Raw genomic sequence first — 26,304 nt, forward strand, 5'->3', positions numbered from 1 at the left:
TTGAAGCCATTTATAAAATCCTTAAGTTTCTTTTAGCAAAAAGCTAGAGCCCTGGAGCTGGTGATTTAAAAAATATGTTTATCAACCTTACAGTCAAAAGGCAACAGTATAAGACACCTAAGACAATAATCTACTAAATGACATGAGTCTGACAAAGATTTGGTTCCCAAATGTTGTTTAATTTTACATTCGGTTCATAAAACATTGTAGAAAATGTGTCATCCACACAATAATTTAAGTTATTAGCGCTTACTAAATAATTATTATCTCAAATACAAAGGTAGTTTTCTATCCTCAAATGTTACATTACTTATTATATATTACAATTTAGAGGGGGCAGTTAAGTATTAAAGACTATTACGCAATTCGTACAACTGATACCCAACCTAAAACATCATCCACACAATAATTTAAGTTATTAGCGCTTACTAAATAATTATTATCTCAAATACAAAGGTAGTTTTCTATCCTCAAATGTTACATTACTTATTATATATTACAATTTAGAGGGGGCAGTTAAGTATTAAAGACTATTACGCAATTCGTACAACTGATACCCAACCTAAAATATCATTCACACATTCCTGTGATCTGATCCAGCCTATTGCATTTCTGAAAACAATCAAAATCCAATGTGTGCACTATCCAGAATGACATTCTGAAGTGCACCAGCGACAAGAAAAGGACACAGAAAGTATGTGGAAGATTGAATAATTTAAAAGTCAAACCTTTGGAGTTAATCATCACATTAATATTGCTGGTGGATCCAGAGAATGACTCAAGTTGGTAATAGACACACAGTCAGAAAAGACATAACTTTTTTAAATCCTGTCTTTTCAGTTCATCTTTATACTCATTTATTTATTAATCGTCTTAAATAAACAACCCCAAACTTCTTCAGACCATATTTCTGTGTGAATGAAGTTACAGGGTTAAAAATAAACTAAACATTTAATAATACAGCATCTATCATATCTCAGTAGTACAATCATCTCCTTACATTTTTACTAATAATGTTTTAATAATTTAAGACTTGATCTTTATATGGCTATTGGTTTTACAATTTAAGAAGAAAAATGTATCAAATAATTTAGAATTTAACTTGCACACAACTATGAATAAACACAAACCATTGCAGAAAAAAACAAAATGGCCTTCATCACCTTGGTATCACCTTGTGAAGGTGGACGCAGGCTAACAGTGCACATATGGCACTTGGCCTTGAGAGATTTGGGCAGTACCGGTCAGTACTCTGCAAGATCCTCTCAGTACGAGGGGCTTTTAATGGAACAAAGACCATGTTTCCAGCATTTGTGTACTCCTGCGCTACACAATAGGTAGCACCATGCATGCTGTAACGGCAGCAATATTTGTCTGCATGTCCAAGGTGCTGCGGACTGATTCTCTTAGCACAGATCCAGGACAGCCTTGTTGATCACAGGGTTGGTCCAGTCGTTCCTCAGATCATCCAAGTGATTGTCAAAGTCAATCAAGTTCTCGTAGGATCTGCCCTCCAACAGAGAAGACGTGATCTTCTGTGCTTCGTTCCAGTCCTCAAAACAGTCACTGGAAGACAAAAACATCATTTAGGCAATTAACACCCTAAACATTTCTAGACAATGTACATGTTTGCTATTTAGTGAGATAACACAGTAGAGCCTGAATGCCAGAAGCTGTGGTTAAGGATGCATATACACTACAGTTTCATTCAAACAAATGTAAACAGAGAGACACTCACAAAGTTACTTCTCTGCTTTTCCACTTGTGTTCATGATGGTCATAGATAAGCACAATGGGCTCAAAACAGCTCATTGTTAATCTACTGGTGTCCAGCTGAAGGAAAAAAACAGAAAATTACAAGGAAGTTAGAGCCCTTCAGACCTGTTCGGTATATCTTTACAGAACCAAACAAGTGTGTTGCACGTTTTACGTAAAACATATAAAAATCTCTAATATTTCAGATTTGCAAGTCCATTTTTATATCGATACGATATACACACCATAGCGATTTAAAACCAGTGGCTGCCTGGAAGAACACATGTGTTAAACAAAAATGCACCACATGCTTTGAAAATTCAGGAAGTCAGTAGTTAAAGGTAGGGTAGGTAAGTTTGAGAAACCGGCTCGAGATACACTTTTTGTTATATTCCATGGAATGCTCTTAACATCCCGATAGCAATGAATATCTTAAGTGCTTTGACATAAAATCCATAAAAAAATGTCATCTGTGGAAGCCGTAGCGCTGTAAAAAGCACGACCAATCATTTTCGCCGGCCCGGCTAAAATAACTGGATGGCCTACCTGCCTGTCAGCCTTCCATCTGTGCACAAATGTATCTCGTGCCCTCATTGGTCATATGCGCGTTCGTGTGTGTTGGAGGAGGGGCTCTGTAAGGAAGTCTGAAGGAAGTGGCAGATTTTTTCCAGTTGTGTATTTTCAAATTCTAGCGCACTCGAGCTGGTTTCTCCAAAATTACCTACCCCACCTTTAAGCATTTACAGATTCCATTAACAGCAGCTGAAATCAATAACTTTTACCATAACAATTGCTGCTTCATGGAAGTTTTCAGAGATCCTTGCAGCCACTTTTTCTGCAAATTGGTTAGGTCTGCAAGAGAAAGGACCAACAATTGAATGCATTAAAGTCCAAATAAGCTTGATATTTTGATGTTCATAGCTGGTTGTTTAGCAGCAGGTGTGCATTTTGTTTTCTGTACCTCGAATCCTTTGTGCGTTCATTGGCTTGATAATATCCAGCGATGATGTAATTATTTTCTTTACACCAAGTATCGATCTAAAAAAGGAGCAGGAGTCATGGAGCCAACATGTAAAGAAAGGACAGTAAAGATCAGAACACATTTATTTTCAATAAAATAAAAAACGACATGTAATTATTATTGTCTACTTTATAAGTGATACATAGGTAAAACAATGTCATTTAGATCAGTAATATGATATATGTTGTCTTTTATAAGGGATTCTCTGAACAGTATGTTCTAGCTCATCTATTATGTGCCTTTAACCAGTTACTCATTATATCCACATTAACAATATCCATGCTATGAAAAATGTCACTATGTAAATATTTTGTGAAAATGTAGTCAGTCCAAAGAGATGTAGTGATATACTGTATTGATCCCAGATTGGTAAATTATTTAGTTGCAGTAGCAGCTGAAATACATTTGATAGTTGTAGCTTGTGAAGTTAAGATTAGATTAGATTGAACTTTATTCTCTAGTGCAAGTACTGAGACAACAAAATGTAGTTTGCATCTAACCAGAAGTGCAAAACATCAGAAAGTGCAATGTTATTCAAGTATAACATATATGTATACGTGACTATAAACAAACTGAATGCATTTACATTTTACAATATGAATACTGGAGGTATAAACATTATTTAACAGGAGCATAGAAATTGGAAAAACAATAAATCAGGAATAAATATAGTTGAATGTATACCTCTATAATGTGACTTACCAGCGTTAAAGCTACTTCTAGCATGGGGGCCAGAGCCAGAGAGCCGTGAAACAGCGGCACACAGTCCACACACAGGACAGGTTCACTGTGGCTCTCTTTCTTTTTCTCCTTCGTCTTTTCTGCCACCAGCAATCCATTCACGGCAAAGTGAGGATACTTGGCAGCATGTAACAGCATTTTACAGTAAGCCTGGCTGGTCAGTTGAATAGGCATGTTCTTTAAAAAACCGGAAAAACCGGTAAAAAAAAGAAAACAGATCCTGAGGGAACTTGAGTGGCTACACGATGAGCGACTGCTGCCTGCTAGCTAGAAAAAGTAGATATCTACCTCAGCACTCACCTTACCGTCAGAATATGTTGTTACCGCTATGCTTTCTGACACCAACGTGTACGCTTTACAAGTAGCAAAAATCACAATTGTCTTTTTTTTCCTAAACGAATTAGTCACTGTCAGGAAATATAGCCATAAGAGCTAATCTCACTGCCACCGTCCACTCGTTTCTGCAGCACCGGTGGTGCCGTAAATCAGAATGGATATGACGTAAAACTGGCCTTTTTTTATTTATTCAAGAACATATATGAACCTTACATATGTTGTATATAAAGAAGTTGACATCAGGGGTAGACATATAAAGTAATAGAAATATTACAGAAAATAAAGAAAGAATAGAAAGAAAGAAAATCTGGCCTTGTTTCACCTTCTCATGAACTCTTGGCTTACGTCTTTCCGGTTGTCACAATCATACTTCCTTTTAGCCCATCGGCGGACGTGATCAAGGAAGAGACAGCAGGTCGTATTTTTTTTCAACAACATCCTTCTAAATATATCGAAAACATCACATTTTACCACTTAAATACATTGTAGCATTCACTGTATTCTTGGTGTAGGTATTTTCTCAAGATAACTGGGCAATTTTAACCGCAATAATCAATTGTGTACAAGTGACTTTGTCAGAGGGGATCGGAGCTAGGACCTGCTAACTGAAGGGCTAGCTTTCGTAAGCTTATGGCATCTTTGTTTGTAAATGCTGGTGATGGTAAAACTATGGTAAGATAGAACTGTGATCAGCTACAGGATTATATATATAAGCGGTTGAATGTTGAAATGTACAGTATTGGCTTGAATTACTTATTTCCATTATTATCTATTATCCCTTGCTAACGTTATGACCTTGTGTTTGCAGCTAAAGCTAACATTAGCTTAGCTTTCCGGACTAACGTCAGCTAACCTTTTTCATTTCATTTCATTTTATTTGTTCCGTTCATGGTATGCAACACTTAATGTATAATACTTGTTAACAAAACATGTCTCTGTAAACACACCATTGAGCGAAAAGGAGCAGGGAGATGAAATCGTATATTACCTGCCCCTTTCTAAAAAAAACAAAATAAATGGTCTGTCTTTCATATTTCTTTTTCATAGCCAAACTTATTCACAGCCATAACAGTATCTTAGGATAATAAGAGAAACACAAAAAAATACTTATTTGACGGTTAACGGAAACCGAAACCTTTGGTTTGGATACACACACTCAACAATTAAGGGGTTTTTGTATTTCGGTTTTAACATATACATTCTTTGTTAATGTTGTTTATTTTATCCACGTCACTACCAATTACTTAAATCAAACGCCAATAGCTGGACTTCGTAATATAGTTTAGATTTGCTACAAAACAATAGTTTCTGAAGTATCCCAACACCTGCAAAGTGCAGATTAACATTATTATTTATTGTTTTGATATCGTATAAGTGTTGCCCAGAAGAAACAGGATAATTTGACAGAACATTCTAAAACCTTTGCTAAAAGATCACACGGATTTTGAGGAGGATGAGTTTTATTGTATGTTTGCTAATGTCTTTCATATGATCTTTCCCACAGAATGCTGGCCACCAGAGCCCTTCGCCTTCTTGGCAAACGTGCCATTTCCACATCCGTATGTGTGCGTGGAGGACATGGTAAGTGTCACATGAAATTACCTGAACTATTTTTGGAGCAATGACATTAGATCAGGTTTGTTCCCTATGTCATTTTCTTTTAATGACTTGGACCTCCATGAATACATTTGAATAACAATGCAGAAAAGCATGTTTTTCTAAAGAACAAAATGTAAGCAGTGACCTCAAGGGCCAGAACGTTTTTTTATTTCTGTGTGCAAATCATAGTCGTTTTTTGAACAACAAGAACGCAATTTCACCCACAACACAATATCAATCCTGTAATGCGGTTCTGGCTGGTGAGCCTTTATCTATACTCTCATCTACTATCTGACACCATAGCTATGTACATCTGGCTGCACACTTAATTTAGATCAGACCTTGTAAACATATTTTACAGCCACCATAAAAGTGTTTGCCTGAAGTGCTAGTAACTGCATAGTTTCTTGTACTGTCAGCTGGACGGGCAATTGTTCAAGTATTACAGATGTATATATACAGGAATTGATATATTATTTATTTTACATGTATCAATTAGATAATTGCATGTACCTTTTTTTTTTTTTTTTTTTTTTTTTTTTTTATAATATAAATCTACACTTTGCTTTCTGTAATTTGTGCGTTTAACAGCAGAGTCTTACAAAAAAGTTAAACAAACCATTGTAGTCTTTCATCAACACATTTCAGAAAAGGTTGGCAGGGTTTGAAGTCATTCAATGTTATGGAAACTTATTTGATGAGTCATTCTTTTTCATTTCCTTCAGGTGTGGCTAAGATAGAGGCCTACACTCTCCCTGCCTACTTTGACAGGCGGGAGAACCCCCTCCCAGATGTCTGCTATGTGCAGGACCTGAGTGCTGAGCAGGCATCCCTGAAGGAGAAGGAGCAGGGCGCCTGGGCTGCACTCTCCAACGAGGAGAAGGTTGCATGTAAGACTAAATTGCACTGCAACACTTGTCTTTTTTTAAGGAGCTGCTTCTTTCATTGCTATTGGTTAAACTGATTTTGTTATCAGCGAATACTATCAATGGTCAAGTCACTTTTTATTTATTACAATTGTCATCATCTAGGTTTTGTGTTTCTCAATGTTCAGTGTACCGCATCAGCTTCAAGCAGAGCTTTGCTGAGATGGGCGAGGGGACGGCAGAGTGGAAATCTGTGATTGGTGGGGTGCTCTTCGTAGTCGGCTTTACTGGCCTGATTGTGATGTGGCAGAGAAAGTATGGTACGTATGCCAACAATTGTAATGCAGTGATGTGTTTGCAAATTCAAGATTTTAAATAATGAATCCTCTGTTTTCCTAATGTCATCGATGAAAACAGAAAAGCAATTATGTTGTTTAATTGTATGTTCGTGCTATGCAATTAAGGTTAAGACTCTGCATTACTTGACACGTATGGTCTCTTTGCAGTGTATGGACCCGTCCCACACACTTTTGATCCCGAGTGGAAAGCAAAGGAGCTGCAAAGGATGTTGGACATGAGAATGAACCCAGTGGAGGGCTTAGCAGCCAAATGGGACTCAGAAAACAAGCAGTGGAAAAAGTAATAGACCAGAGGACCAAAACACATACTGGAAAATAATAGCATACCAACATAAAGATACAATAATACATTTATTTCTTTATCTATCAATTGTCCAATTTACCTCTGTCTGTTCGTTGTGGAAGACCTCTTCCTCTTAAGGTCGTTGTGTATTATAGAAGAAAGAATAAAAATGGTAAACTGATAAAACTTCTTATTTGTCTTCACTCTGTACCTCCTGTGTAAATGTTGCTTCTATATTAAATTGCTCTTTCATATAAAAATGGAATAGCAAAGGAATCTCCCCATTTTATTAGTTTGGTTGAGTTAAGCTCTTAATCGCTTTAAAAGGTTCTAGTGAGATGACAATCAGTTATGCTATGTGTCAGTCATTAGCTAAATTAAAAAGTAATTGACATTTGTCATTTTGAATAGTTCAAATTCCAGTGTGTCATAAACATTTTGTATTCTTATTGGTTACCCTCTGACTTCTGTCTTAAAAAAAATCAGGTAGGTGACACTGAACAGCCTTTCCCTCTGTAATGATCTTAAAACCTTGACAACACATTTTACCATGTAGTCACCTGAGGCTAGTGTTAAAATCAGGAGTGTTTATTAAGATCTTCAGTAGCATCAGGTTAATTTTGACCAAAAGCTACTGCTGACTCAATTTAAGTAGGATAGCATTTCTACTTTCTTGGTCCTACGACCATCATTATGGTAAGCGTTTATAAAATCAATCATAACGTGCTATTGTTATATCGATTAAGTGTAACCATGCATGAAAACAAATGTATTTGTTTCTGAAACCAAACCTACGCCCTTGGGTGGTGAACTTTTACATGCATGCAAAGAACCGTAGGTTAGAGACACCCTCATTACCTGTTGACGCTGTACAATTGGGTTACAATTTTTTTTTTTAGTGGCTATTGTCGAATGCTTTCATCAAACTGTGGAATAGTTTGTCATGTATATCATCATGCTCTCAAAACAAGAATATAGGTAGGTGTTAAGGAATTACACGTGGGATTCCGTGTTTGCCCATTTAAAGAATAAACTACGTCACCTCCATAATTTTCCCCAGTCGGTGTTACTAAATTGCTACGTCATAGGATGTATGTACTCCTCATGATCTGCACTTCTAAATCCCACACTGCTGAAGGTGAAACAGGCTGTGATGTCACTTACCGGATGAACCCGCAGCTGCAGTTGTTTCACGTCAAAACAATCCGGAAGACGGTACAGAATGACGGAACTATTGTTGGAGCTAAAACGAGGTTAAGGCTGTAATAAAAATACAAGGCTACTGTGTTAAACACGTTAGTGCTATTTAATAATGTTGTGGAATAAAAGACAAACGTAGCGGCGGAAGCGAAAGCTGTGCACTGTGTTATGAGTTGAAGTCAGTCAGTCAAGCTTCGCGTTTTGTCCATGTTAACATATCGCAGCAGATCTATATATTAAAGTGTTAGCTCATCGAAGACTGATTCGGAGTCAACATGGGAAATGGAATGAATAAGGTAGGCTTTGGATTTGTATAATGCATGTTTTAGTCATGGGCTTCTTAATGGTAAACTCAGCATCGCTGAGGAAAATGCGTGCCTACCTTTTCTGTAATTGTTCAAACTATTTAATAAATAACGTGACATTAGATAGAATGCATTCAGGATATTGGGTGCAGATAGATCGTTTTTTAAATGTTTCAATAATGTGTAAACAGCATTTACCAAGACTTCCTCTTGGCTAAAATCAGATTTGTTTCTAGATTTGTAATGCAATCATAAGATTGTGCTATAGCAGAGGCAAATGATTGTACTGTACACTCAGATTGTTGGTACATTAGTTTCTAGCTCCTCCTTCCAACCATCTGAAGTGCCCCAATGCAAGGCACTTATTAATCTATGCAGAGATGCTGCAACTGGGCCTGACCTCTGACCCTCTGACCATTCATATTGTGCTTATTTCAAATCAATAGATTCTTGCAACATTGTTCTTCTTAATTTCAGGTTGGCTTATGATTTACCCATTTTGATACGTTGACATAACAAATTACTTGTCAAATGATGATGAGAAGTCATGAAAAATGTAATTGATGCCTTGTGTTTTTGATAGTCAATAGAACGTGATAACTTTGTATCAATATCATATGTATTTCCATTTTTAATTGGCACCAAAGTGTGCAGGCTGAGTTAATCACACATTTTAGGGTATCCAGCCCTTTATTATCTTTAGACCCCTGGTGCTCCATGGTACTGCTACGTGGTACAGCAACACTCAGTGGCGGCTTGCCACTCATCACTTCGTCCAGATAATCATGCATCGTTGCTTCAGGCCTTGTATGGCTGTTCTTCCTGCTTCTTGGTCCTTAAGCCTTAAGCCTTAAATCCGATCTGGCTCAAGCTTGGGCAAGTTGAGTGAAGATTTTGAAGCTGGACTGTAAAAAATATCTAACCTGAATGCAACATGTCTCTGACTTTTGCTTCACAGGTTGTTGATGGACTCTACCTCGGGAATATAAGAGGTAAGACAAACATCAGGTAACTTTATTTGATGTTTGTAAATCTGATACATACACAGTGGGGTCGGAGGCTACTGTAGAGTATCGCAACACTTTTTTTACCAAACATATCTCTTTGCGCAGTATTCCTTAAAACAATATGGATCAAGATTTTTTTATTTGTCAATTTTTACTGGATAGTTTCAAATGTAAGTGCTCTGCCTACATACAGTTTAACACAAAGTTGTAACGATCAAAATTAGATTTTTTTTTGTCAGGAAGTTCTCCGGACAAACATAGATTTCAGATTAATTCAAATGTCTTGTTGACAAAAAAAAAAGTTGTTCCTTCACATAAAATAAGAATCATCAGTTATTAATAAGCATGTCCCTGGCCTGGAACAACCCCTTCCCAGCTAATGTGCCATTCACAGCTTGCTAACTTTAGCTGCTGTGATGGTGGCTTCCCATGATGGCATAAGCATAAAGACTAAAATTAGCTCAACTGACAGGAACAAGTGACCACAGGCCTCTCTGTACCGAACGTTTTTAAGCAGTAAACGGCCGACAGAGCTGCCTTTGCAATAGCTTACATGATGACATTGTTGTTATGTTTGGGTTGAAATTCACTGACATTACTATAGTGAAATATTTTCCTCAATCTTTTTGTCCCAGATGCAGAAAACAGAGAAAGTCTGGCTAAGAATGGAATCACCCACATCCTATCTGTATACAACAATGCTAAACCCGTGTTTGAGGTTAGTGGAAAATCCATGTTGGATGGTTCAAACTATTTGTACTTTCCCTGAACATTTTACAAGTATACATTGGTATGACTCTGCATGTAATAGTGTGATGTGTCCTGTCAACCAGCTGGGGGTGGTGATGAGTTATAGATGGAGTAAGAGAGTTATGTGCCTGAGAGTTCAAATGTGGGGTGCTGTGTGCATGTATATGACAAAAGGTATTCATCTTAGAAACTATATATAGAGTTTATATGAAGCCATTTTAATCTTGTGTAATTAGAAATGACTGAAAGTGTAGATGCTTAATTAAGGGAAGGTAAAGTCCACATTATTCAACGTTATGTGCTGAGACTGATACTACACATGTAATCTAATAATGTAACTAATGTAATCTAGTTTAAAATGTTTTCCAGACAAAGAGCACAAGTTCTAGGGCTTACATGAGACAGAATATGCAGGAGATCACCTGAAGAACCTACCTGTGAACATATTGGTGCATTTTTACATGTAACAGTTTTTCATGTATTTTTAACAGGACAAGACTTACCTTTGTATTCAAGCTGCTGATGCTTCCAACCAGAACCTGTGAGTAAACATTTGTATATACACACACACACACACACACACACACACACACACACACACACACACACACACACACACACACACACACACACACACACACACACACTCATATATACTACATATTTTAAAAGTCGTTAACTTTGTGAAGCGTTGATGAGTCATGAAGTATTATTTCAACACATTACCCTCCAGATTGTGGTCCCTGGGTGTGACAGCCTAATGCAAACCGTTTTAATATTATATGAAATCTTTTGACAGTTTGGAAAAAAAATGTAATTACATGATTCCTGTTCGTAGTTTAAAGACATTTACTATTGGAAATTGCCTTGTTTCGTTTCGTTTGTTGTTTGGCACAATTTAGAAATACACAATACACAAACATAACAGAAAACAAATAATATACAGTGCAGGAAGAGGCAAAAATCCACTGGGCCTATTTGAAGCCTCCACCTGAATAATATTAAAATACACAATTTCATAGGGAACACAACATTTATATATTAAAAATAATATGAATTCAATAGTGATGGAAAAATATGGGAACAATAAATAAACAACAACAATTAAATCACGATTACATGTGAAAAAGGGAAGGAAATGTGATTGTGGAAAGTGAATTAAGCGCAAATTTAGACAATACAGTAGAGGGAAAAGTGACCAGTTGATACAAATCCTTTATTCATCTCGTGACTTTTAGCTACTTTAAATAAAATAAACCCTTCACAATGAAGTTCCTTATGTACGGTTTCTAAAGAAACATGAGCACTACAATATGTTTTATTTTTGGTGTTTCTACGTCTGTGTGTTTCTGTGAGAGAGAGATATATAAAAGGAGAGGAGAGACAGGGAACTGTGCGTCCAATGGGCCATTATTAATCAGGAGGCAGACTTGGTGTTGAAAGAGCATGAGCTGTCCTGCAGCAGTGGCTAACACAATGCATTAGTCATTGCATTTCTGTTGATTTTGTTAAATTATTTTGACTTCATGCTTGAGATGGGCTGAAGGCACAAAGGCATCAATAAGGGGTTAAAGTTTGGGCGTCAATGAAAAAGAGAAGTCTCATTTTGTATTGCGATCCCAGTCAGTATTGGAGCTGGTGAGGGCTTGCTGTATGTTGTAATCATAGAATGGGTTGCACACATTTCCAATGGATAAAAATATTCCTGAGAAACTCCTTTTGTGTTGTGTATTGGAGGATGCACAAGGGACAATGTTGATGCAGGCTGAATTATTAACTTGCAAACCACATAGTAGACAGAGGTGGGACATATTGCTTAGTTTAATACAAGCTGAAATTGGTCCTTGGTGTCAAAGGCATTTAATATCCTGTATTAATACTCCTCAATTAAAAACTCTCAATTCAAATTTCCTGATTCAATTGCCAATCCATTATGATCAGAAAAAAAGAAGACTTTAAATAAGTGTGTCGTTTATACAGTATGTGAGTTAGCTTTAAGGTTGTTTTTTGTTTTTTTTACGGATTAGCAGATTTAACCCTGTTGGGTCTGAGTTGGACAGTCATTGCGTTGTCCGGGTTTGAAGAGGAACTTGCTTTACTTTGTGAGAAATAAAACAGCGCTGGCTAAAATGCAACTTAATGAGAATTGAGGTTTGGTGTTTGGTTGGATGTTGCTGATTGGGCTGGGTTGGAGGTGTCTGACCTCCAGTGTCGCAATCAAGTGTCCTTCCCTCAGGCAGCAGAGGAAGGAAACCTTAGTGACATCTGGCTGTTGGCCTCGACCACCCAAGGCTTTAATAAACCCCCTCTGTCACAATCACTGGTCTGACTGATGGGGGGGGGGGAGAGGCCAACTGACGCACCGCCATGCTCACCACCAGCCAGGGAGCCTCTGTGGCCTGTCGCAGTTTGAAGCTGTCTGCAAAAACGTTAACTTCCTATAAGCTGTTGTGCCTACTTTTGAATAGATTTCAGGATTTCGATTCATATGTATATTCATGCATTACAGTTATTGTATCAATTGGCTGCATCACTTACCACAAGAAAGAAAAAAATGAAGAAGATAAATAAAATGACAGCCCTCCAAAGACCCTTTTCAGAACAAGGAAAATCTTACAAAACGTAATTTCAACCAAAGTCACAAACTTCGTCAGGGCCTCAAGAACATATATTTCTTTGATTTGCAAACATTCACTGGATGACGCGTGGCCTTAATAAAGGTTAAATGTCAGTAACTGCTAATTGCAACATAAAAGCCAACTTGGTGACCATTCCTGTCGATGTTATTGAGGTTAATGTTGAATTGAAACCCGGTGTGGGGATATAATAGCAGCGCCCTCTGAATTAATAAAAGTATTTAATTGAAAAGGCCTTTGATGTTGATTTATATAGTTGCTAACATGCACATGTAACCGTTTGTGAATGGCCAGGGATTCCCCTTCTTTGTGAACATCTCATGACCAACTACCATGGTTTCAATGAACAGGTGTGAACTCATTTGCATCAAGTATTTCCAAAAAGGAAATGTGCATTTGTGCGAGGAGTCTGCGTCTCCACTATGGTTTTTCTTTTTTCTTAATTTGTCTGCAATTATTTCCTATGCATATTGTGTTGTAATAATATCCAATTTCACCTAAGCAAAGAATTGCACAAACAATTTTTGCATTTCATATATACAACAGCTCAACAATTGTTTCTGTATTCTTCTCAAGATTGAACTCGTTAAAACCTAAAATCTTTGTCACAAGTTAATTTTCTGCATATTAAACAAGACGGCCGGAAACCTCTGTGCTAGGAAGACAGAACAAAATGCTGAGCAGACATGATTTTAGTTTGGATCTCGGAAAGGAGGAAAAAAGAAAAGTGGTAGTTAATCTATTTTAACCCCAGTCTGTTATTCTGTCTGCTATTGAGTAACCAGCATCTGCTCCTCAGGAGGCGCTGCTATCAGCCATGCACTTCTTGAAATGCAAAAGACCATCAGTGTTTCCTGACAGTGAACAAGTAGGATATCTGAGAAGCAGTTGCACCACATTGGGCTGCTTCGTGTCCATTTTTATTTCAACATAGACTCACATCTTGTTTGAAAAGCACCAAATTACGAGTGTTCTACCATATAACAGGACTTAAATTGCTATTTCATTGACTCACTTGATCATTCGCAGGGACAGAATGAATAAAGCTGGGACCTGATGTAAACTTGCAGATAGACAAAAACAGGGACAGTTACTTCCCTTGTCTGTCCCTACTGTCTGTGCTCTGGTCTACCACAGACTCTCAGTTTGAGCAGATCTAACCTCTGTCTCACATGACAAGCTGGAGTCGTTGAAATAAAAATCACCACTCCCTGTCATTCCATACGCGAAACGTAAGCTTAAAACAGCCCCATTCTGGGACTTCTCACTATATTTGAGATTTACCTGCAGTTTCTATCAAAATCAGAACAGTATCATGTCATCACAGTTTTCAGCAACATATCAACGCAGGGGGCCTCAACGCAGGAGTTTCAGTTCAAGGTGTCCTTTCTCATATCCTATACTGTGCAATCTATGTTTAGCTTTACAACCCTGCTCTACCTTAGCAAAACCAACCCAGTTCCCTGATTTAATGAGCAATAGTACTAAAGTTGTTTTTCATTCAAAATATCAGTTTCTCTTCTGTGTACTGCTAACGACAAACAGAATTGTTGCTATTTATCAGTTTTATAGTTTGTTTGCTTTTTATTTTCCAGATCACAGCATTTTAAAGAGTGCATCAACTTCATCCATGAATGTCGCCTGAGTGGTGGATCTTGTCTCGTTCACTGGTAGGTTTTTATTTTTAAAGTTGTAAAGACTTCAAGACACATCATGTCCACTAGTGATGCTGGCTTGTAGTATTTCTCAGAGGACATAACCAAAAACAATCCTAAGTAAAACAATTTAGTAGCTGTTCTGTTTTTAACCTATGACCAGTGGCAATACGGTTAGAAAAGCAGTTGCTTAGTGACTGTGACTGAGCCGTGTGCTCTGCTGCAGCCTCGCAGGTGTGTCCCGCAGCACGACCATGGTGGTGGCCTACCTGATGACTGTCACCCCCTTCAGCTGGGAGGAGTGTCTGTCTGCAGTGAAGGCGGTTCGATCCTTTGTCGGCCCGAACTGTGGCTTCCAGGAACAGCTGCAGCAGTACCAGACAACACAAGTCTCAGAGGTACACACACTGACATGATGAAGACACGTGCAAAACACAAAGACACCCAGCCCCTTTTACAGTTGGCAGTGATGAAGCCAGAGTGTGTTTTAGGTTGTATTTTTAGATAATCATGTTTACAAATTAATATAGTTTTCCATTTTCAAATATCATTGTGTTACGTGCTGTTGTTAGAAACTCAAAACAACTTAGATATAGATTGGAAACCCATACATCCTTTGCACTCAAATGAATGCGGATGTTAACATATCAAGTGTTTACTGTTGCTCTCTTGTCATTGAACATGATGTACTTGACAGATCTATTGATTGTCTCGTTTGTGTTGATATATGTATTGTTTTATTTTATTTTTGTATATTCATGAGATTCTCAGCTACAGCCAGAGATTTAACAGCAGAACAGTGCATCAAATAAACAAATAATATAATATTCTCGTTTAAAGTGGCTCAAAAGTCACCCCCATTTTTGTTAATCTCTTTTTGTCAAGAGGTTTTGGAGGACTTCTTGCACTTTATAGTAAAACAGAGATTTGTGAATCTTACTTTCAACAAGGTTCATATAAATAATTGAATGGTGAAAAAAACTCATAATGTATTCTTAATATTAACATCAGAACGTGGAGCAAGCTGTTCTAATCCTCCTCGGTGTAAAGGGTTTTTGACCTTTACTGCAAACTGTGACTTCTCACCTGTATTATATTATGTGTTTAGTCCCTTTTGAAAGCCCACAATTTAAAGGGGATGTTTACAGTGGACTTATTCTATTTGATGGGTGAGGCATTTAGCCCCATTTCTACTTTCACTGTGAAGATAAAAGCTACTTATAGTAAATAATTAAAACTTTCTGGTTTGGAGCACTTTTTTTTTCAGATAGAGGAAATTTGGAACAATGCCTTAGGAATATGTGATAGAGGCATTTTCTCTGTAGACTTATACCATTGGCAGTATGTGTTAAATATTAACACACTGTAGGTAGGTGTTCACAGCCTTTAACATTTTGCAGCATTTGAGTTGCTTGGAGGCACGTTGTGTGTAATTCCATTACAGTGGCACGGACCATTGGCTAGAGAAGGGGAACTGCAGGGGGTTTGCTTGGATTGCATTAGCTTGGTACTGCTCATCACGTGTCTAGTGTTACTGTCAGCATCTTGCAACACAACATGACTGAAAAATATATCATTGTTTATAGATCTTGCACTGATTTCGAGGATTTAAGAGGAAATGGGATTTTTGTATTTGTGTTTTTCCCACATATGCCTCACATAAAAATGAAGGAATCCTTAGGAATGTAGTAATCCGCTGTAAAAACATTCACTGCCACAGCATTGTACAGTATCCTGCAAATGTAATACAAATAAAAAAAGTTTGATATTGTAGTCCATCCTATACTGAAAAGTCCTGAATGGGGTATACAAATGCCAAATAAATAATTAAAGGTGACTTTAAGGCCAGAGTTACCCATTTCTAGACCTAAAGGAATGATAAAAAAAAGTGTATGCCTTGTGAGACTTCCCAGTTAACTACCCATCTCAAATCCACCTTTTGTCTAATTTTGAGGTTATGTCTCGAGCTCTAACAGAACAAATTCCACCTTTTGGGCGCGCTACCTGATTGTATCAAGGATTCAGATGTTGAAGACTTGAAAAAGACTTTGCAGTTGATAACAAACTCATTTTCATTTTCAAGATGACACAATTGAAGTTAGCGTTATATTGTGGCTGATATCAGTGTGCTTACTGATGCTAATCTTAATACTGTGCCTTTTAATGATTCATTTGTCAACATTTTAGATTCAGTGCTATACTGGTTGTGGTTTTTGAGTTGAAGAGAATACTACATCTATGGAGATGATTGTTTTACCCTCAGAGTGACTTTCACTTCATTGTATTTTGTAAATATTATGGTATTGCACAAATACAAATAATTTCCTAAAGATTATTTGTTAAATTTCAATTCCTATTTTATTTTTTAACCATTTGCTTTCAACCAGCATTGAAACTCTTTACTGTAAAAGAAGACTGCATCAATTAATACAAACTAAGTCTGACTTCTAGTGAAAATACATCTCAAATCATCTTTAACTGTACAAAATAATTATACTGCTAAAGTATCTTTTAAAAAATCCTCTCTGACTAAACCATCATGTCAGAAGTTGGAAGTGATCTTTGAACTTCTGATCAGACCAAGCGACCAATACACTTTTTGAACCCTTAAAACAAACTGAAAAGGCAAATGGCACTATACTCAGTTTCATGAAGGGAGTTTAATGAAATTGTTTTTGCTCTACGGTTGAAGTCATCTAATATGTTCCTGGCAAGATTAAGATTAAGCCAACATGAAAATGTAGTATATTGGGAGTAGTTCCGCATTTCAAATAAACGTTTTTTTGCCTTTCGTTCACTGTATTAAGGGCTTTTGGACAGAGTTCATGCTCACAAAACTGACAAGGTCTCTAAGTATAAACGATATACAACGGTGTTGCCTAATGTAATGTTACATGAATAACCAAAACTAGAGAAATACAGTTACTTTGATCTTGGTGTCTTTTTTTTAAGAAAACTGATTTAGAAATGAAAATCTGATCAGGTTAATTCAGTACTTATGAAAGAAAAGATATGAGACTTCAATGCAAAAATATGCCAGACATAAAGCAAAGAATATATACAATTTCAGATTGGACTCGCTGTTTGAAGACACTGTATGTCTGAATGAGGTACCTCTCGTCAAAGATCTCCTTGGATATTTTTGTTGTTTGTGTAGATTAAGGTGAGGAAGTAAGCTGAGGAGACAGAGTACATTTCTTGTGCCTGTCGAAGCCACTACAAATATGCATAAACTGTATTGTCAGCTCGGTATTTGTAAGATGTAATTTGATCTTAACACATGGACATTTACTCAGTTACTTCTTTGTCTTTGTCCTCTTGTCCCCAGTACCGATCGTGGTTGCACTCTAGTTTCGATCCCTGTCCTTTTAATGACCAGGATCAGGTGGGGGCCCTGCTGAGTCAGTACACGGAGCAACAGGAGAGCCAGCGCAGAAGAGCAGACCGCCGCAGGATAAATCAAGGTGTCTCTGCTCTACCGTCCAACCCTGAGGATCCACAAGGCAGCAGCTGAGAAACGGGCGTCTGATCATGCTGAAGCCAGCTAATGCTGCCTGTAAATGGCAGTAGTTATTATTCTGTACTCAATTCCAAATCAACCATCTCCTCAAATCTGAAAACATAGGTTACAAATAAATAATACCCCTTAAAGCTAAGCATATCTTTCATATTTTATTTGCATCTGTTTCATATTTTTTTATAAATGGAGGTTGATTTAGAATTGGGCTACAGACTCTAATCCACTACCAGAACCTCCCTTGCTCCCTTAACTGAGTACAGCCAAAACCAGAGTATTGATGCCTTACTCTTAACACTTCAGCACCTTAGCCATGATGAATGAAGTACACACCTGCAATGTTCAGCTCAGAAGCCTTAAAGAAGTGTCTGATTATTGCAGTCTTAAAGGAACATTTTGTCTTCAATAATGCGGATGTCTAGACTGCGTGTTGGACAATGAAATCCACAAATCTACAACCAATTTGTGAATTTCTTTGTGCACAATATTTTGAGGAGTTATTAAGATTAATACCACTTTGCAGTTAAGGCTCACTCTTTGATCAACACTGAAGTTAGGGATGTTACTTGGTGGGTTCGACTGCCTGTCAAATATGTGAACACCATTTACATTGCTTATACTAGTAAAATACAGTCACAATGTCTTACAAATACACTTGCCACTTAAAAATGTTGTGACAACAATAAATATATACCTGTAGCATATCACTGCCTGTGTAGAACACAGTTGAATACTCTTCAACTCATTCCGACTGTAATACTTTTTGAATAAAAGGTCAAGCTACCTACTGAACCAATGTCTGCAACAGAATCCAGCAGCAACAGTGGAAACTAATGATACAAATGCTAGCAAGGGAGGAAAAGCTTTGAGTTGGCTGTCATTACCCAGCCAACAAACCTGTCGCTGAGTTTTATCTTATCAGGGAGGACAAAAGAGAACAAGTACAATAGCCAAAGCCTCTGTGGTTTGTCAACCATCTACTCATGTAAGATAAGCCACTGGCGGCATCTGTTGATCCATTGAGTAACATGTGAAGCAACGTAAACGATTGGTCAAATGTTCCTTTAATACATAGCAGGTTGATTTGGAAGCTACATAAAGTATTTCTGAATAAAACTTCAACTACATCTCTGCAGTCCAAATGATAACATCTTCCTGATTTGACTGAAGCTCTGATTTATCTTTTCATTGTGACCAAGCTGATTTATACGTCATTTGTGTTACAGATTCATGGTTACAGTTAATTGTTTTAATTGTATATTTATGAAGTTTTTGTTTATGTTTTATAATAAAAAGCAGTGACTTGACAAAAACGATGGAAATACAAATAAATCTATAATATCAACACTATGACGTGTCCTTATGTGATTTAAAGAAATCCTGGGCAGATAATTAAGATGTTAGTATTGTTAGCTCACCTTTACATTAGCTGCTTGTATCATGAAGCTGCTTGACTACCACACCATAAAACCAATAAAAGCTTTTCTGTTATTTCGGTTTGCGTTTAAGATTTGGCCGGTTTCTGGGATTTACTCAGCAGATCATCTGCTAAAGCTTTCTTCAGCACAAGACACTGAATGTGCAGCTTCATGAAAATAAACAGTGTTTTACTCACTTGAAATTGTCATACAAATAATACAGGCTTACACACTTTTTTTAATTGTTAAAAGTTCATGGTATCAAACATGAGATATGAAAACAAACTACAATTATTTTTGGCATAACCATCAATAAGATATGTAATTAAAAATGTAATTAGACTTCACAGGAACAGAAAATATCAAACTATGCATGAACTTTAAACAGTATTTAATGAAGACATTGATTTCATTTATTACACATTTCAGGATTACTTGGGAATGTAATTTAAAGGTGTATATGGCTTTATATGGCTCAGTCAAACTACATTCATAATATTTACTAAAAGCCTACCAAAATCAATATCACAATATATATGTGTTCACACTTCAACATGTACTACTTATCTTTCTATCATAAGCTTGGTGTGCTTAGCTCGACAGCGGGCTCTTCTTCCTCCGCAGGCTGAGGAGGTTCAACATGGAACCTTCAACATGGACTCCAGGATACTCTGCAACTTCTACAGGTGCACCATAGAGAGTATCCTGACTGGCTGCATCACGGCCTGGTACGGCAGCTTCACCGCCCTCAATCGTAAGGCTTTGGTGGTGAAAACTGCACAGAACATCACCAGGACGGAGTTGCCATCCATGGAGGACCTTTACTCCCAGTGCCTCAGGAAGAAATCCCTCCGGATTATAAAAGACCCACATCACCCCAGCCACAAACTGTTCTGTCTGCTGCCATCTGGCAGGCGGTACCGCAGCATCTGGACTAAAACCACCAGACTCAGGGACAGTTTCATCCCACAGGCAATAAGACTGTTAAACACCTGAACTGTTGAAGCAAAATCTGTTAAACACCTGAGCAGTTGAAACAACATCCCTAATATTCTTCTGGCTGCTACTTACAAATTATTTATCTATTTACCTATATATCCTATTTCAATAACTTGCATATAGACTCTTATTGCACAATATCACTATTTCTATACTTGCACTATATTTTTCTGTTTATCTGTGATTTGTGTTGCTCTGTTGGAGAAGCCTGCGACACAAGATTTTCATCGGCATAACTACACTGTAGCTATGTTCGTATGACTAAATAAAGAACCTTGAACCTTAAGAGACACATCAATAGCCTACTACTGAAATCCATCAGAAATGCTTCTTCAAGATTTTCACTTTCTGAAGTACATCAACATGCTCTCATAACAATCTTCCATGGAATACAAACTCATCTGTTTCCTTGAAATGCATTTCCTCTGTGATATTTTGAATATTTCCTGTTGTAGAAGAATGATTGTGGTAAATATGATTTAGTAAGCAGTCTATGGTATGATCAGGCATGTTCACACAGGCTCTTCCCTGGCAGGACTTCCAAGTTCACGCAACCGAAAGCATAAATTCCGAGTAACAGTAAATAAAACAAAAATAAATGCTTCAAGGAAATGCAGCTGGTACGATCTGTTCCATGTGATGTTTTTATGAATTTATAAAGAATATTGTCAATACAACTAATATTATAATAGGCCTATACAATGAATGAGAGTCGTTTCCTGGTGTTTTTTTTAATCAAATAATGATAAGATAATAGAAATACTCTTTATCTTATCAGCAAGGCCATAGGTTAGGACAATAATTAACAATTATTTTCATTATCAATTAAAATGAGGGTAAATTGTCCTTAAACCTGAGCCGTTTTAAACTCCAAAAATATCAATTTATTTTATAAAAAAAAGAGAACCAGCAAATCTTATCTGACACGCTTAAACATAAACATGTTTGATTGAACATCCCAAAATACTATTGTATGTACAAAATGTTTAAAATGTATTTGGTCAATAGTTATCAATGTATCAACTACATCCGACCCAGGGGGATTTCACAGTGGTGCTATGAAAATATCCATTAAGAGTAAATGATTGTATGCTTTGTAAAGTTTGTATGCTTTATTGTAATTTTGAAGTTTGGCCATTAGCCTTTCCTTAGATAACCATGAAGATGATGATAGAATACATATAATGTGGCTTTATTACTAAGTCCACTATTGCTCCTCTGACCCAAAATAAAAAAATGTTATCCGCATTTAGTGTTTTCCTTCCAAGCCCACCGCCATCATATCCAGGAATGATGAAACAGGGATATGTCCCAGGGCCAGGGGACATGGCGCACTAACTTTTTCACCCACTATCATACAGATGGATGGGTATAGTGGGCTACTGTGTAATACCTGCACAGGAACCTTTTCAGGTTTCTCTTCAGTACCCTACTGAGTGGGCGCTGGAGGGACGCATTACTTTGGTCTGGATCGCAGAAATCCCCCACAGCACTTAAGGTAACTTGTGACTCTCCCGGTTTATTCAGCGCCCCGCGTCGCTGTAACATTTTAGCGTGGGCAGCGACTTTACAACCATGGCTTGTGTCAGGCCATTTCTTGTAAATGCCCGCAGTTAGGAGAAAAAGACTTCCGGAATGGGCTGGCCTACTGAAGCTTCAACGCACTCATTGGTCGGAGTGAGTCAGCGTCACATCATCTCCCAGCTATTTCATTCATAACACCGAGCACAATAATACCTTTTACAGACAGACGTCCATCACCATCTCAGGATATAACACACAGGGCTGACAGCTCATCAAACTGTAAGTGCTTTTTTTACTTTTGATTTCAAAGGGTCAACGTTTTAATTTGCTTAACGATGTGTATATTAAACTAAAATAAGACTTTGTAAATAGTTATATTTGTTTACTAACTTTCATGAACATGTCCTCCTCGTTGAAGGGAACTCTCCAGAACATCCTTTCTCCAGCATGATGTCAAACACAGGAGGTCGCAGACTGAAGCAGTGGCTGGTGGAGCAGATCCAGAGCGGGCAATACTCGGGACTGCTGTGGGAGGATGAGAGCCACACTATGTTCCGAATTCCATGGAAACACGCAGGGAAACAGGACTACAACCAAGAAGTAGACGCATCCATTTTCAAGGTATGACTCCACTCTCATGTAGACATAGACAGATAACTGCAGATGGATTTTTGGTTTTACGCACAAGGCTGCGCGTAAAATCAAAACTTCATAATACATCTTGATTGATCTTTCTAGACTTCTTCAAGTCGATTTATTTATGACAGAATTAAAGTATTATTTATACTTTCACATTTCATTGTACACGCATCTTTTTTTAAACATAACATTACTAAACTTTCATTTTTTTTAATTAATTTCACATTATTATTAACAAAGCCAAAACACTCATATTTAAAATCTTACATTTCTAATAAATACCTTTTATCATTATTTTAAACTACATTGTCTTTCTTGCTTTCTTTCTGTTTCTGTTACTTTCACTAAAGTATTCAACTTACTAAAACAACCTACACAAATGAGTAATATTTATTTTGTCCCTCTACAGGCCTGGGCTGTGTTTAAAGGCAAGTTTAAGGAGGGGGAAAAGGCTGAGCCCGCAACATGGAAGACCAGACTCCGCTGTGCTCTGAATAAAAGCCCTGACTTTGAGGAGGTGGCAGAAAGATCACAGCTGGATATCTCTGAGCCCTATAAAGTCTACCGCATTGTGCCCGAGGAAGAGCAGAAGAGTGAGTTTGTGAACAATTGATGTCCTTAAAGCCAGTTTCGATTACTTTTAACTGACATTTGCCTTAAGGCTATCATTAGAACTGCTTTTGCAATGTTGCAGGGTAAAGTTCCTGGTATTCTCCTGCAATAATTATGAATCATGAAAAGAATTGCCATTTTTGTACAACAAATAGAGTCTTAATGTATTCTTCTTTCACCAGATGGCAAAAGCTCAGTGATGACCATGGTAGGGACCACCAGCTCTGGTGATATCACCGACATGGACTGCAGCCCTGCAGCGATAGAGGAGCTCATTAAAGAGGTATAGGACTACCTATCTGATTAAACCATATATTAAACCATATTCCTTATCTCTCTCTTGCGCCTCTAACATCGGTTGCTAGATTAACTTCACCTTTATTGACGCTCAACTTTGGTGTCACTTTCTTTTCTGTTTGCCCCACTGTGACCTGAACTTGGTCTACGTGACTATGAAGTGTACAAAGGTGCTTTGCTGTTAGCGGCTTATAACATTGTTGTCTTTTTTTACAGGAGGAAAGCCAGGCCAGTAGTATCCAGGCCAGTCCAGAATATTGGTCCCAAGGCAGCATCAATGGTAAATATTTTACAATTCAACACATAATCCTCTGACTAAATTAAGCTATTTTTTTTCAGTAAGTGCTGCAGTAATATAGGCTGCAGTGCACAGCCATATCTCTCACTTTTTTTTCCTGTCAAGTAAGACTCTTATGTCGTTAAACGCTATGCGCCTTAATGTCTTTGAAAATAACCACAGTGGAAAGCACAATGACATGCCCTGTGTTTGTGGGTGCTAAATAGAGGTTCTTTGCTTGTCTGTTAAACTCTGCAATGGAAGTATTGACTAACATCCTGTTGAACAGGCTGACTAAGAGCCTATTTGTTTTTGAGATCGTGCAAAAAAATGTTTTATTTCTGATGATGCAGCAAAATTAATGACATGACAGTGTGGTCATGTCCACTGTGGTAATAAGGGCCTTGACTCAAATCTTCCTCCTGTTTTTCACAGCTTTCCCTCTGCATCAGGACCTTTTGCCCACAGGCAATATCAGCTCAGGTATTTTTGCCATTCATTAAAGCGTATTAATAACAGCAGACCTACAGTTAGGCATTAACTTAATTAATTTCAAAATGCTGCATTTATTATGCTTTTGGCACTTGCCCTCTATTCATTTACCCTGCTAACGAAATGTTTTCTACTCCAGCTTTTTCCCAGATGATTGTCAGTTTCTTCTATGGAGGAAAGCTGATGCACACGACACAAGTTACTCATCCTGAAGGCTGCCGGATCTCCCCACAACAGCACCTGGGACGTGGCGCTCTCTACAGTTCAGACAGCATGCAGAGTGTTAACTTCCCTCCTGCTGAGCTCATAGAGCATGAACGCCAGCGCCATGGCACACGTAAGCTCCTGGGCCACCTGGAGAGAGGGGTACTGGTCCGTGCCAACCAAGAGGGCATCTTCATCAAAAGGCTGTGCCAGAGCCGGGTCTTCTGGAGCGGGCTGGCAGAAGTGGGCTCACAATACAGCCCCATGCCTTCTAAACTGGACAGGGATGCCGTAGTGAAGATTTTTGATACAGGAAAGTTTCTTCAAGGTAAGCCTCTACATTATCCGGTCATTTAAAGTATATAAATCTATGCAAAACCCAAAAAACGTGTATCAATAAGTAAAGCAGAATGTTGATAGATTTATAACAAAGATTGTCTAAACAATTTTTTTAATGTTAAAGCTCTACAGCTGTACCAGGATGGCCAGTTTCCTGCTCCTGATCCGACAGTGACTCTGTGTTTTGGAGAGGAGCTCCATGATCTCAGCAATGCCAAGAGCAAACTGATCATTGTGCAGGTAAGACCAGTCAAGCCATAAAACGTGTCTCAATTATAGTCTGATTGGGCAACACAAAGATTTTCTTTAATCTAGAAATTGGCGTATTGACACCTTCCAAAGACTTCTAAAGACCAATCTCTGCAAATGCTGTATGTTGACAACAATAACTCATATTTCTGTCTCATCTCCCAATGGCAGATCACGGTGTTAAACTGTCAGCACCTGCTGGAGGCAGTAAACATGCGTCGCTCCCAGCCTTACTGCAATAACCCAAACCTGGACATGTCTGACAATTTGGCCAGTGATCAGATGGCTCGCATCTACCAGGACTTGTGCAGCTACAGCGGCCCCCAGAGGCCAGCCTGCTACAGGGACAACATGCCTATCACTGCCTGAACTGTGAGCAGCAACACACCGCAGAAGCTGTTTAGTGTGCACAAGAATATATACAACATGTTAGGGACATTCCTTATTTTACAGCCACACTGACAAGGTGAATTCAGGTTAAAGCCAGTAGTTAGAGCTGCAACTTAACATTTGGATGTTCCTAATATTTTGTATATCACTTATGTTTATATATTTGGTATTCATATATCACTGACCAACTTCTTGTTTCCAACTTCTGCTTCTACTTTTAGAGGGCTATTAGAGTTTTATAATCCAAATCAAGAGAAAACTTTATTTTCATACGTTACAAATATATCTGTAAATATTTCTCACTCTTGTATTCCTGTGGCAAAGCATATTTTTTATTTTAAGAGCCATGTTCTTTTTTTGATTTTTAAGCTGAGTTGTTTTGTTTGCATAAGCAGATGATATACAATATATATATAGGCTGTAGGAGCGGTTGTGGCCCAGGGGGTAAATAGTCGTTTACAAAAGGGTAAGTGGTCCAATCCCCAGCCTATGCTTCCAACAGGTTATAAATACCTAGGGCAAGATGCTGGACCCCAAATAGCTCCCAAAGGCTTTGCCGTTGGTGTAGAGGTGCTTTATAAGATGCTTATGATAAATGAAATGTAATGTATCTCAATTCTTGTTGTATGGAATTTTAGATGGAATGTGGCACTGTGTTACAGATAGGTTTTACTATCACTGTTTTATAAAGTCCTTTTCTAGTAAAACTATATTTGTACTGAAATACATGTGGATTGTTTCATTTTTATCATGGATTATTACAAAAAGTGACCAATTCAAAATAACATCGTAACAAACAGCAACTCATGATAGACCACCTTTTAGTTCATTGAC

At 37.8% G+C, this 26,304-nt stretch overlaps 4 protein-coding genes across 5 annotated transcripts; 3 read left to right on the forward strand and 1 right to left on the reverse strand.

Annotated features, from left to right (window-relative positions):
* Positions 1-695: 695 nt before the first annotated feature.
* Positions 696-4,017, reverse strand: emc8 (ER membrane protein complex subunit 8). Its single transcript, XM_034116583.1, has 5 exons — positions 3,479-4,017; positions 2,717-2,793; positions 2,538-2,607; positions 1,739-1,833; positions 696-1,566 (listed from the first exon to the last, which is right to left on the reverse strand). The coding sequence occupies exons 1-5, from the start codon at positions 3,689-3,691 to the stop codon at positions 1,407-1,409; spliced, it is 615 nt and encodes a 204-aa protein (XP_033972474.1). The 5' UTR covers positions 3,692-4,017; the 3' UTR covers positions 696-1,406.
* A 159-nt stretch (positions 4,018-4,176) lies between these two features.
* On the forward strand, positions 4,177-7,149 carry LOC117471508. 2 transcript variants are annotated; one of them, XM_034116584.1, is made up of 5 exons: positions 4,177-4,268; positions 5,358-5,434; positions 6,178-6,342; positions 6,507-6,638; positions 6,825-7,149. In XM_034116584.1, the coding sequence occupies exons 2-5, from the start codon at positions 5,359-5,361 to the stop codon at positions 6,959-6,961; spliced, it is 510 nt and encodes a 169-aa protein (XP_033972475.1). In that variant the 5' UTR covers positions 4,177-4,268; position 5,358; the 3' UTR covers positions 6,962-7,149. The 2 variants fall into 2 exon arrangements, with proteins under 2 accessions (XP_033972475.1, XP_033972476.1); XM_034116585.1 differs by lacking the exon at positions 4,177-4,268 and adding an exon at positions 4,445-4,475.
* A 984-nt stretch (positions 7,150-8,133) lies between these two features.
* dusp22a (dual specificity phosphatase 22a) lies at positions 8,134-19,157 on the forward strand. Its single transcript, XM_034116875.1, has 7 exons — positions 8,134-8,456; positions 9,424-9,457; positions 10,108-10,190; positions 10,714-10,763; positions 14,454-14,528; positions 14,740-14,911; positions 17,842-19,157. The coding sequence occupies exons 1-7, from the start codon at positions 8,436-8,438 to the stop codon at positions 18,025-18,027; spliced, it is 621 nt and encodes a 206-aa protein (XP_033972766.1). The 5' UTR covers positions 8,134-8,435; the 3' UTR covers positions 18,028-19,157.
* Positions 19,158-22,144: 2,987 nt separating this feature from the next.
* Positions 22,145-26,194, forward strand: irf8 (interferon regulatory factor 8). The gene is made up of 9 exons (XM_034116722.1): positions 22,145-22,250; positions 22,390-22,592; positions 23,020-23,203; positions 23,405-23,505; positions 23,736-23,799; positions 24,232-24,279; positions 24,428-24,820; positions 24,956-25,071; positions 25,252-26,194. Exons 2-9 carry the CDS (start codon positions 22,419-22,421, stop codon positions 25,447-25,449), a joined length of 1,278 nt encoding a protein of 425 aa, XP_033972613.1. The 5' UTR covers positions 22,145-22,250; positions 22,390-22,418; the 3' UTR covers positions 25,450-26,194.
* Positions 26,195-26,304: the final 110 nt, after the last annotated feature.

The sequence above is a fragment of the Trematomus bernacchii genome, unplaced genomic scaffold (assembly GCF_902827165.1).
Source record: "Trematomus bernacchii unplaced genomic scaffold, fTreBer1.1, whole genome shotgun sequence".
Taxonomy (NCBI): domain Eukaryota; kingdom Metazoa; phylum Chordata; class Actinopteri; order Perciformes; family Nototheniidae; genus Trematomus; species Trematomus bernacchii.